The 13,183-nt window shown below is 30.2% G+C and overlaps 1 protein-coding gene across 6 annotated transcripts in view; it reads left to right on the top strand.

Moving 5' to 3' along the window:
* The window catches only part of LOC107451346 (latrophilin Cirl), a 266,378-nt gene that overhangs the window by 233,405 nt on the left and 19,790 nt on the right, over nucleotides 1–13,183 (top strand). For all 6 annotated transcript variants that reach the window (XM_087157480.1, XM_087157483.1, XM_087157479.1 and 3 more), the window contains exons 15-16: nucleotides 1,689–2,082; nucleotides 3,491–3,594. In XM_087157480.1, the coding sequence (XP_087013606.1) occupies nucleotides 1,689–2,082; nucleotides 3,491–3,594 (498 nt within the window). The remainder of the gene's footprint in view (nucleotides 1–1,688; nucleotides 2,083–3,490; nucleotides 3,595–13,183) is intronic.

Raw genomic sequence — 13,183 nt, 5'->3', positions numbered from 1 at the left:
TTATTGTTGATATGATGATGAAAGATGTTATGTAAGATCTAAATCATAATTTTATTAAGTTTTCTGCGTTCTAGTATAAATTAATATTACTAAATAGTTTTTTTAGAAAAATTATTTTAAAAATAAAAGTTAATTATGTCTTGTACATAATTTAAAAAAATAAAAAAAGTTAAAATGCATTTTTTTAAAAAAAATTTTATGTATATTTATTTTTGCATTAAAATTAAATGAAAAAAATTATATCTGAATAAACTTATATCACTGTTCTATTTTTATTTACTTCAATTTTTTTTAAAGAATTTTCAAATTAAAAGATTTTAAGAAACTTTTCTTCAAAACAAATATTTGCTCCTTTTTTTATTAATTTTTAAAAGCTTATTAATTAAACAAAATATTCTTTTATGTTAATTGTTTTTATTTAAATTTTCCCCCTAAAATCAACATCCCGTTCTGGAAGAAATATTTAAAAAGAATAAGAAAAATAAGTTATGCTACGAATATTTTTTTCATTCTTTTGCAGCTTCATATAATATTTTTTTTACTCTCCTTCTTTTAAATGCTGAAGTTATGTTAATATATTTTAAATAATGGCAACATCGTATTCTCCACTAAAGGTGCGGTGTATTAATGCTCAATTATACCATGGAAAAGCTTTAAAAAATCTAAACGGCTTTTTTTAAAGAAAAAAAAACTTGTTTTGAAGCACAAAAACGCATTCTAAAAAGTACATCATTTGTTATTACATGTTTTATAATTTATTTTCTCCCGTTGAAAAGCTATTTTTCCTGCTGTCCTCTTATTTAGTAGCGAAGAAAAGAACTTTATTTTTCACACAACAGTTTACGGTAATGAAAGAAAAAAAATAGTTCCATTTCCTTTAATAAACTAAGAGATGTTTGAAAAAATATTAATGAAAGACATGCTGGAAGAAAAAAAAACTGATATTATAAATAATTGAAGAGTTGTTAACGAGATTTTCATTTATTTAATGTACCATTTCGGTTGCCTGCTTGAGTTTTTAAGTGGTTTATTTTATTATTTGAAAGAATCATTTGTTTTTTTAATTGTACTATAGTTTGAAATTTTTTATGCACTCAATTTTTGTATGACGAGATTACTTTTGAAAAAGAAAATTTCTGATTGCCAATATTTTTTTTTCAATATTTTACAATCTAATGTAATGCATTGGGTTTGAGTTTAAGAAAGAATTGGATTTTTTTTTTTAAGTGATAATTTTTGTAAAATTTTGCCCAAAATTTTTTTTTGAAAGGAGTTAAATTTTGCATAAAAGTATTATAAGATGTAAACGTTCGTTATAATATTACAGCTCTACGGTTGTAGTTACAAAGAGAAATTTTTGAATGGAAACCCTTACCTTTTTCCCACGAAACTTGATTTTTACTGTAAAAATCTATGCTAGAAATGAAATAATTTTTTAATAACTTTTTTTTAATGAAAAAGCAGCTTCGCTAGGCCAAGATCAACGTGTTTTGTTAATTCTTAGCTTGTTAGCAACATGGCAGCTCTATTGAATAATGAATAATGCAAGTGGCATATTGCTTCTTTCATCTTGGTTTAGCGTCGCTTGAATTCGTGTTTTGTTTCCTAACCAGATCAAATTACAGTTAATACTTTAATTTTATGTATATACAAATGTAATTAATTAATTATTTTCTTTTTCTTCCTAGATGTCTGCGAACAGAACGTGTGACAATACATAAACACCTTTGCTTGTGTCTATTGTTAGCGGAAGCCGCTCTTGTAATTGGCCTAGAACAAACGGAAGAACCCAAAGCTTGTTCTGTACTAGCTGGTCTTTTACATTACCTACTTTTGGCAGCTTTTGCGTGGGCCTTTTTAGACAGCTTCCATCTTTACATTTTACTGGGAGAAGCAGATGTACACCCCGATCGATGGCGAGTTAAATGGTATTCTGCCGTCGCATATGGAGTTCCAGCCATAGTTGTTGCCATATCAGCCATGATAGACCCTGCCAGTTACGGCACTGCAAGCTATTGCTGGCTAAGAGTGGACAATTATTATGTTTTCAGTTTTGGTGGACCAGCCATAGCATGCGCTTTGGTGAGTTGATACTTTATGTTTTCGTTGATACTTTATTACGGGTGAGTTGATACTTAATGCTTTGTCTTATTTTTCTTTATAAGATGACGTCATTAATATGTAAATATATGTAAAGACCTTTTTAAATATTACATATCAACGTCACCCTTTTACTCTTTAATAAGTTGTGAAAAAAACACAGTTAACTAACAGATGGAGTATGGTGAAAAAAAAACACAGTTAACTAACAGATGGAGTATGACATTACATGTTCTCTATATAAATTTTGAAGTAATTTTAAAGTTATTTCACAGTGGGCTCTGATGTCAATATCTCAATGTATTGCGTCCTATGCGCATCCGCAGAACAGGCTTGTGACGTAGATTTTTTTTAAAATTTATGTCAGAAAATTTACGACACTTATCTATTTTGCGGTTATGCAGAGGACGTAGTACGCTGAGATGTTGTCATCAATTCCCACTTACAAATAACCCTTTAAGGCCTGGCATACAGAGAGTAGTACTTTACGTTGCAGTAGGGACTGTTTTATTTTATAAACGGCGTTGAACAGGACACAATTCCGAGTTAACAACTACCAATGCTCAACTTTGTAATTTTGAACCCAACCTAGAACACTAGGGAGTTACTGAATTAAGCATTGGGAGAAAAAAATCTTCGTGCAGGACTGTTTGCTGGAACTAATGCACATTTGAGTTGCATTGGGAGAAAAACCATGAAAACCTCTTATTGTTAGCACGGCAGCAAGGGAACTAACACTTGTCTGGAAAACATTCCTGAGGATGATCTGAAGGCATGCCATCACAATTTTGATCCTCGGCTGAGGGGATAACTCCTCCTCTTTGGTAACCCAGTGATTTTCGCGCGAAGTCTAGCACTGCAATAGAATAGTTTCGAAGGCACATCAAAGTGGTCACTCATCAGCTCACTGACTTCTGCCAGTGATGCTGGACTTCTACTGCGAACCATGCCTTACATCAGTCCACTGTGGAGCTATGTCATGCTGATATATAGTTTTGTCAATATTTATCAGAATCGCAGGCTTTTATTTAGATGGCGCGTTGCATATTTGCTCTACGGAATTGCAAATAAGAACTCTTTGGTTGACAACAACTCAAATTAGTTACAAATGTTTTTATCAACACATTTGGCAAAATTTTATCATATCTTAGAGCTGAAAAGTTCAATAATAACAGGAGAACACTCTACTGTTAAAAAGAAATTTTATCAAGTTCCTCTCCTTTGACCAGAATTTGAAAAGAGTTCGATAACATTTCTAAGAGTGTTCTTATGTAAATAAGGTCCCTGAATAAAATATTTGTAAACTTAGAGAACATTTTAGCAGACTCTTATTAAAAGTGTTCAGATTTCATCAAAATTTTAATATAAATGTGCTATATCTTTTTTACAGGCATCAGTATTGTTTCTTTTTATGACTGTTGGTAGAATATGTTCGCAACGAAATAGTACAATACCTATCAAAAGCAAGGACCAGACAAAATTAACAGCTATTAAGTAAGTAGAAAAAAATCAATATCAATTTCAATTATGGTTTTACAACTAGTTTGAGATATGTTATAGTTAGTTCTTAAACTTAAAGTTTTTGATATTTAAGAAATAGAGAACTATTTTAATCCTTTTATTATTTATCTCAAATTCGTAGAATTCGCTAACTTTCCTGTTATATTATTTTTATTTTATATTATTTATTTATTTTTTTGTAACCAAACTCTAGTAAATATCAGTTAACATAAATTTCATTGTGCACAGAATTTGTTTTTCTGCTCTTCAAGCAATATTTCCCACAGAAATATTGCTTCGAAGTCCGGCAGGAAAAAAATTATCCTAATTTTCCTAAACGTTTGTTTTTGTTGGTGAAGCAAAGTTTAACTTAGTTAAAGATAAAATTTGTAAAGATGTTTGTTAAATCTTGTTTGTTTGTTAACTTTGTTAAAGATAAAATTAACTTAGTTAAACAAAGTTAAAGTAAAAAATTTCAGTTATTTTACTAAAATTTTCCTGAACTCGTAGAATGTTTTCCAGCACAACAAGCTTTCTCAACAGAGAAGCTAAGTTGAATAGCATTATTTCGCTTTTAATCTTCATACGTGAAATATCCAATGAAAAGTTATAATTTTTTACTGCATATTTTAACTAGATAGTAATTTAAACTCAAAATATTCACTAGTACTCTTACGTAAATTTGACCTTTTTGTTTTAATTATGGTCACATTATAGCAGTGTAAATTAAGAAAATGTTTTACTGTTTCCGTCACGAAGAAGAAAAGAAGAAAAAATTTTTTATAGTCTCAAGAAAGGGAAAAAATATATATATAAATGTCAGTTATATAAATAAAATAAAAAAGAAAATATAAATGTCATAAACACTTCTTATTCCAAGCTTTAAATTGAAGATAATTTAATTTTCTCTTTCTTTTTTCTGTCTACTCGACAGTTTGGAAAGACATTTTTATTTGCTTTATTTAATTATTTCAGTTTGTATGTATTAGTCTTTCTATTTTATCGACTTTTCTAATATCAAATAAACAAAATATCTTCTTTTGACATTTTTGTTAATATCTATCAATTTGTTAAAGAAATTATTTCGTTTTTTAAAGTATATTATATATTTCTCTAACTAAAAAAAAATATTAAAACTATGCATTAAAAGATTCAATCTTATAATCTTTTACGTAAAGAAAAATTACATTTTTTAAAGTATGTAGCAATTTTTATTTCTAATAATTCCATGAATTCTTATTGTGACTCTTTATTTAAATAGTGTTCTTAGGTAAAGCAAGTTCCAATATCTTGATTATAATTTTTTAATGACGTATTGCGTGCTTTTGATAGTAACTTTTTAAAGGGAATAAGTACATTTTGTATATTGCACCTTTTGCTTAAATTCGTTTTTATTTTCCATGATAAAAATTTATAATTGCATCAAAATTTAATTATTAGAGGAATGTATATTACACATAGGTTTACATTTTATACTCTCGTCAAAATATAGCTGCTTTGATATTTTTAAGCATGTCTTGAGCTTCTCTCATATGCAACTTTTATTTAGTATTATTCAATTTTAAAATTTTCGGTTGTATATTTCATTATCTTTCGTTATGTAAAAATGACGATTTTTAACGATTAATGTGCTATTTTTATAACTGTTTTAAGCTTCAGGGGCTCGATTGGGTAAGGGAAAAACCTGGAGTTGTCAGGGAATTTTATTTTAACTCTTAGATTGTTTTGTTTGAACTCATTAAGATACGCAAAAATAAAAAATCTTCATTGATCTTAATGATTTTTCATCTAAGTAAGAAAATGTTACCAAATACGGAAGGATCCCTCAAAGTTCAGTATTTTCGGGAATATATTATACTAAGTTTAAAACAAAAATTTTGTTCGAATTTTAATTTTTTTTTTTCATTTATTTTAGCGTAAAAGCTACAAAAAACGCTTTTAATGTATACCAACGAAGATGCAATTCAAAATATACATTGGATTATAATTTTGCATGATGTTTTATTTTTCTATTTAGAAAGCAAAGAAAAAGCTATTCACATCTTAAAAATATATATTGAATTCAAAATATGCATTGGATTATAAATTTGCATATTTTTTTCTTACTTAGGAAGAAAACGAAAAGCTACTGATCTCTTAGAAATATACATTAGATTATAATTTTACATAACATTTTTTGTTTTTTACTCAGAAAACAAACAAAAAGCTATTGACCACTGCAAGCAATCCTACGAATGAAAACGCTCCTTTACAATACTTAAATCTGAAAAAAATATCGTAGACTTTTTCACGCTTTAAGATGTCATTTTTTTTATTTTTTATCATTAAACAGCAAGAAAAATCACTCTTCTATTCAGGAAACGTATGTCTTCTCTCTGATCGTACCATTCATCGCCAAAATAGTCACCAATATCGTTCTTTTCCTTGGCGATGTTTTTTTCTTTTTTTTCGATATGATCATGCTAGTTGGGATATTTTTTTTTCTTTTCCTCCCAGTCCGAAAATATTAGCGTGGATCCCGCAGAAGGGGGAAATCCCCACAAATCCATCAACTAAATCCGGAGAAAATCGGAGTCCTGATCTCCCCATCGCCTTCGATTTCACCCGAAGACCGGGTGGATTGATTGCAGGGGCTTAGCGCCCCGGATTTTTAGAGTTCGAAACGAGAGGAAAGAGTTGGCGGCAGTTACCAGAGGATGTAAAAGAAGAAAAAACGGAATCAGTAGTTTTCTTTTTATTTATTTGAGGATTGAAGATTCAGTATTTACTTTGCTGTCTCAGAGCATTAATTTAAAAGACGTGAATCGGCAAGGAGCCACGAAGCACAGCTGTTACTTCGCCATAGGGAGTGAAAATTGGGGATTTTTATTCAAGTCGGTACATTGCTTATTGAGCAGGATTTGTCTCTCTTATCTGTTGCTGTGCTTTGGTTTTTTTTTTCTCTCAAAAATATCGTGGATTTTATAATTAATTCAATTAAATGTGATTCATCATATATGAAACAATATTTTGCAAGTTTATAAATTTATAGATATAGTTGCTTTGAAATTACTGTAAGTTTACTTTTAAAAACAATTTCTTGCAATAGCGGCACAACTCAAAAAATCAAGTTTTGAGTTAAGTGAGTTTAAAGTTTTCATTGGTATGCAATATGCATAAGAAATGCTTTCGTTTCCTTAAACGAAGATTACCTTCAAGTTGAATTATGAGTTGTACAAGCATTGCTGTGTATTTTTATATTTACACCTGTTCTTAGTCCAAAACGCGTGTTTTTTGAGTTGTGCCACTATTGTAGCCCATGAGCGATATATATATATATATATATATATATATATATATATATATATATTTAAGATGAAAGTTAAATGTCGCAGGTTCGAGTATTGAATTAGTTTATAAATCAACTCATTGGAAAACCAAAAGTCATAAGCTTGGGAAGAGAAAGTTAAAATGATTGAAAGAAAAACAAAATTGGAAGACACAAAATTATACTAACTGCTTGGAAGTATAGACTGGTGCTCAGTTATGTTTCAGGGCAAACAGAACCATAAGCATTACTTCGCCCCGAAAAGCCAGATTGATATTTTATTTAGAATCTTACTTTATTAAATCAAGTGTTTGTCCACAAATACAATCAGAATACCATTCATTATTCAAGAGAAGCTTACGGGGAGATTTGCAGCTATTGGAAATCAGCTTTTCACTATAATGCATAAATTTAATGCGATTAATTTAAGATAAATAAATAAATAAATATCCAGTAAATTAATTTGTTGGAAGGGAATAAAATTTTTTTTCTTTTATCTAAAACATCAATTTGAGTTTTAGACGAGTTTAATGAAATTAATAAATCAAGGAAATTAATTAGACTGATTAGATTTTATTAAAGTAAATTCATTTGGATCTATAGTGTTGTACTTAATGTTATCGATACTGATAACACTGAACTAAGAAAAGCAAAATTCTGCATTTATTTATGTATTTATTTATTTATTTTTAAAGCGTTTTTTCTCTTTAACTTTATATAGTCCCTCTTTTCTCTTCAAATTTGTCCTGCTTCATTCTTCTCTTTTTTTTTTCTTTTTTTTCCCCAAAAGTTACTACAATCTAAGTTTTATGGTATGGCAATTTTTTGGTGACCAAACTATATGGTATTTTACAGCTGTTTTATCATTTCAGCATATTAACCTAATTTTTTACTCTCGAATTGGTGTAATTCAAATTTTAAACAAAATTAATAACAGAATTAATAGAACTCTTTATTGTAACAAAATTTACTCTCCTGTTGCATTGATCTTCTGTATTTTATTATCTATGCCATCAACAACAACAAAAAAAAAAGTATTAAAGATAAAAATGTCTGTAGTATTTGATCTTAAAAAATATCTAGTCCACTATCGACTGCCAAATACTTGGTGCTTCCGACATATCTAGTTCGACTGCGGTTTTTTCTTTTTCCCGGACGAAAAAGAAAGGAAAATTCCACCATTTCATATTACTTGAAGCTCTACTGCATCCTCTCTGCTCACTTGTCTAGGAAAAGAGTTGGCAGCAGCTCTACTCTTTCACAACTCGTGCGTGAATGTGATTCTAGCTCAAGTTTCGGCAGCCTTCAATTTCCGCATCCAAGATTCTGCTAGCCCCCCTGTTTTCCTCCCTATCCGGAATTTTTTTTTTCTTTTAAAAAGAAAACTTCCCTCACTAATTCAAAAACTTCTCTTTTCTTTTTCGAAGCGAATAAATCTTGGGCAACGCTAACTCCTTTTTTACCAGTTGTGCAACTGTTACGGTTTTTTCCCGTGATATTTCTAGAAAATGGAGAGGGAACGTAAAAGAAAAAAAAGGAGAGAGGGGTAGAGCATTATTCCAGTCACGATTTCGAATTGGAAATAGTCACGTGGTCTAACTACAAATCTAATACTCGCTTCATCAATCAACAAAAGAGTATTGGTTGTCATAATTCGCTGGTCAATTGTTCCGGAATTTTATTCTATTCAGCCGTTTAGTTTCTTCTTTGGACGCTTTAAAATTGCTAGGTTTCGTTATGGCATAACGACGTAGTACAATTGAAAAGTATTTAGAAGATGACAGATCAGTGGCGTGCGAAGGGTTGGATACCCAGGTTAAACTCCTGAATTAGGAGCCAATGAAAGAGCTCATAAAGTAAGCCAATTTAGTTTAAAGAGAAAGAACTTTTGGAGCGATGTATTTTTTTACGAATCCAAATCCATAATTTGAATTCATTTTTATGTAAATGTATTCGGATGGTTCATTCATTGTTTGAAACAAAATATTTTTAAATGTGACACTTCATTATTAAAATTGTTTTCAAATATTAATCATGTTTAGAATAATACATTGTTCATAAATTAGGTGTCGATGATACGACAATTATTTACAGCTCCGAGTTAAATTTAATCCATTCTGTATTTCCCTTAGTAAATATATATGCTAAATCATTATAACAATAAAAATTATCTATTTAATGCTACTTTTATAATATTGTCAGATATAGTTTCAAGTGACAAATTAGTGTGTTATTCAAGTGGAGTTATGACCCATATAATATATATATATGGAACTGAGAATCTCCCCCTACCCCCAGACCAAATCACTATAGAGCCTTTATTTATGTTTAATACTAGATTGCCTAAGGAAGTCATTTTGATTGCTTTTTAATATCAATTAGAAAAACGATGTATATAATGACACAATTTCTTAGAATTTTATGACTTTTATAATTATTTTTATTGTTGATATTTACTAATACGTAACTTGTTATGTAACTGAAAATAATATCAAAAATATTAAAAAGTAATTTTAAGCAAATTTCTTTATACATTAGTTATTCTTTCACAATGCAGTCATTTTGACTGCTTTTGGGCAATATAGGTATTTCAGTCTTTCTAGTGTTAATAAAAATTTTATATCTAAGGAACGCAAAGGAACCTTTTATATTAAAAAATAGCTTATTAAAACAAGCCGTCTAAAAACTAATGTTTTGCCATTTGTATCGTTATTTACTGTAAAAAAATAAGCCAATTCAAATTGGCGATCAAAAATGATAATAAAACATTTAATTAACATCATCTTCCCAGACAATCGCACTTGTTTGTGAACAAGCCTATTAATTTAAAAAAAAAAAAATTAAATTTATCATCATCCAATTTGAAATCTGTCATAGCCGAACTTCAAACAAAACAATTTATTGTTCCGTTTTAATTATAAGAAGAATATTGCAGTTTCATTGCAAATCGAACATATTTTCTGGAGGACCTCATTCGATAGTCATTAAACTTGGACGGGTAAGATAAGAAATGTACAAGCTCAAGATGGTTTTGCCTTTAATTTAACTTCAAAATCCTTCAATTTTTAAAATTCAATATACATTAGCTGACAAATTGATTTAAGGGAAAGGAGAATTTATAATGGATTCCTCTATTAAGTTAAAACTACGCTTTGTGGAACAGAGCAACCCCCCCCCCCCCTCTTCGTAATCAGCAGCGTTGTTCTTAATGCACTTGTTTAATGATGTATGGAATTAAAATTTTGTCATTAATCATATTTCTTTAATGAGGCTACGTTAAGGCAAGCTCATTATTCGCTTATTTTCTGACAGATTGCGGTATCAGAACATCGTTGAAGCAAAAGAAGGCATGTTTAAACATGTAGCATGTTGTCCAAAATTCACTCTTTCTTAAGAATTTGTTGATTAAGGACGTTAAAGATTTGTTGTTAGCAGTTGTAGATTAAGAGTAATCTTATCATTCGTAATGCATCATGATGATATGTTCTAATACAGATGAGTACGAAGATGTTCCATTTATAATGATGGATTACAAAACTCATTTGGAAATTTTTTTAGTTTGATAATAAGTTAAGTTTTTGTAAGATAATAGGTTTAGTGTCGGATGATTCTTATTGCATTCTATCACCTTTTTTTTTTTTTAAAGAGTACCGATAATTTATTCGAAATATGACAAAGATTAAAAAACACCTGTGTGTTTATAGTATTAACTTTCGTATAAATCTATAGATGTCAGTAACTATTTTAAGGTATGCATATCTCAGAATTGATATTTCAGATCTATTGATTCGACTTATGCGATATTTAAATAATTTTTTCTAGAAAATATTTCCCATACATGAAGCTATAAAGTCCTACATACATAGTCAGATTTTGGAATTATTTTATTAAGTAATACAGGTGTTTAAATGTGTCTTTACTTCACGTTGAACATCTGCTGGTCTTCCCATCGACTTTCTAAGTACTCAATATTTTCCCACAGTTCCGAATGACGCAGCTAATCTACCCCGTCTTGAAAATGTCATTTTTGGTCCAATGGCCAAAGCAATGCTGTTATTGCACAGTTTCCAAGAATACAAAATAAAGAAGAGAAGTAAATCCAAATCATTCATTCACGCTCAAATTGGTTTGGCACTAACTGATTTCTTGCGCTCTCTGAAGAAGAATAAAAAAAAATTCTATGGAAAGGAAGAAAAAATAATCTTGAGTAAGAAGCGGGTGGTAAAGTGTTAAGTTCCAACAAACTTCGACACGGGCACGGTCCCTAAGGCACCTAAATATACGTTCAAGGTGACGGAGTGAGTCTCCTCTGGAATTGCAATGAACAGCTTATTATTCTTGAAACGTTCTTTTATTCTGTTCCATTCCTCGGTTTTATTGTCGGTAGTCCGGCTGTTTCCTTCCCTTACTTTTGGGATGCAGCGATTTGCACGCGCTTCTTGTAGCTAATCACCTCTTTGGACCCTCTTGCAATGCGATTTTGCTGGAAATCCGTCGTTTAAATAACAGGGTATCTTGTAAAGGTGACTCTCATATAAATTAGAAGAACTCTGTGGGCGTCCTGGGCGTGGTCTTGTATCCATTCAACGCCTTTAAAAGGTGGTCTGATTGGATGTTATTTGTAGACACTGCCCTCTGGTGCTTGCTGAATTTGAATATCTAATGGTGGAAAATTACCTGTTAGGAGCTCGTAAATTATATGAAATGTTAGGAGGAAATCTGAACCGTGTCCTTTAATTTGATTTAGATACTCATTTAATTCAAATGGTGTCTCTTGGTCTTACGTTAAATGATTCATTATTTAATGACTTGAAACTCGTTTTTTTTTTTCTAAATTCATTTTTATTCATTTCTATTAAAAATCATTTCGTCTTCTTTAACGTCATTCGTGATTGATAGGTTTCCATTGTGGAAATAGATCTTTGTCTATAAAGATTTCAATAGATTTTTGCACAATCTTATCTGACTTGTATATTTGTCGTTGATTGTACATTATTTTATCAATTGAATTAGCTAATTATGTTGTAGTTGTTATTTATCTTTCCTTTTTTTTTCGAAGCTGATAGATTTTTTTTTTCATCCCTTCCCTTTAATTTTAATTAATTTAGACATTTATTATTATACCGACCGGACTGTGTAGGGGTAAGAGAACTGATCTTGCATTAAAATGGTTCTGGGTTCAACTCCCAGACAAGGCATGAATGTTCTTTCATTCCCTCAACTATCTGCCCTTACTGTGGGAGCAACTTTGGTCCGTCTAATATGGTGCCCCCGAAAAAGTGGCCTACAAATCTGGCTTAATACGCTTGAAATGGCAAATGTTAATACAGGTGGGCATTGGAAAAAAAATATTTATTATTTTTTAATAAAGAAATATTTTTGGATTCTTGTATTGAATTGAATGAATAGGTGAATGGCAAACAATGCCCTCAACAATGGTTTCGGGATCGTGAAATCCAAAGTTTTCCTGAGCTAACAAATTTCTTAAATTGTTTAAAATTGTGTTAAATCAGTTGCAGTTTTAAAAATAAATTTTCGTTTACTGATGTCTACCTCTTGCTTCCTTATCTTTCAAATTGGTGCCAAATGAACTGCTGGTTTGGATTAACATCCCGACGGTTAAATTATGTTGACATCACAAAGTCATCAGTAAAAATCTATTTAGTGGAGACTTGCATCGCTTCCTGCTCAAGTGATACTTTCTTTTTCTAGTTTCTATAGTCAAACTTAGTTCATATCTCCGTGTAATCAGCAGCCTAACCAGATTACGTAATGTCATTAATGTTTGTAGCAATACTGCTGATTCCATATTTTGTGTCAATAACTCAACTTGTTCCAACATTTAAAATATACTGAGCTAGATTTTAAGTCTGTTACATTTATTTTTCATATTTTTGAATTATTAATGATTAATTTGAGCAAGACTAGGCTTTCATTTACTTCGTTTCACTATTTAAGGCTGTTTTTTGAAAGCTCTGTTGTATTATGAAATTATTCTTTTTTCGAATAGTATGCTATTTAACTGCTATGAGTTTGCAACTGTTACCTCATGATTGTTAGGTCTAGTTTAGCCTATCTAAAGCTAGCGCTGTCCATGCTTATTTTGAAAAAAAAAAATTCAATATGGAGAAAAGCCACAGTTTAGTGAAAATAAAAAGCGTTTGTTGTCTAATTTTTAATATTTAAGAGCTTACTCCAATGCTGCATTACCTGAGCTCATAAAAATTTGCAAAAACTGAGAATACGACAGTGATTTTTATAATTTTCATTTAGATG

This window comes from Parasteatoda tepidariorum, chromosome 2 (genome assembly GCF_982258835.1).
Source record: "Parasteatoda tepidariorum strain Cologne lab strain chromosome 2, Ptep-v5.0, whole genome shotgun sequence".
Taxonomy (NCBI): Eukaryota; Metazoa; Arthropoda; class Arachnida; order Araneae; family Theridiidae; genus Parasteatoda; species Parasteatoda tepidariorum.
The sequence above is the reverse complement of the archived record's forward strand: the minus strand, read 5'-3'. Positions and strand labels throughout refer to the sequence as shown.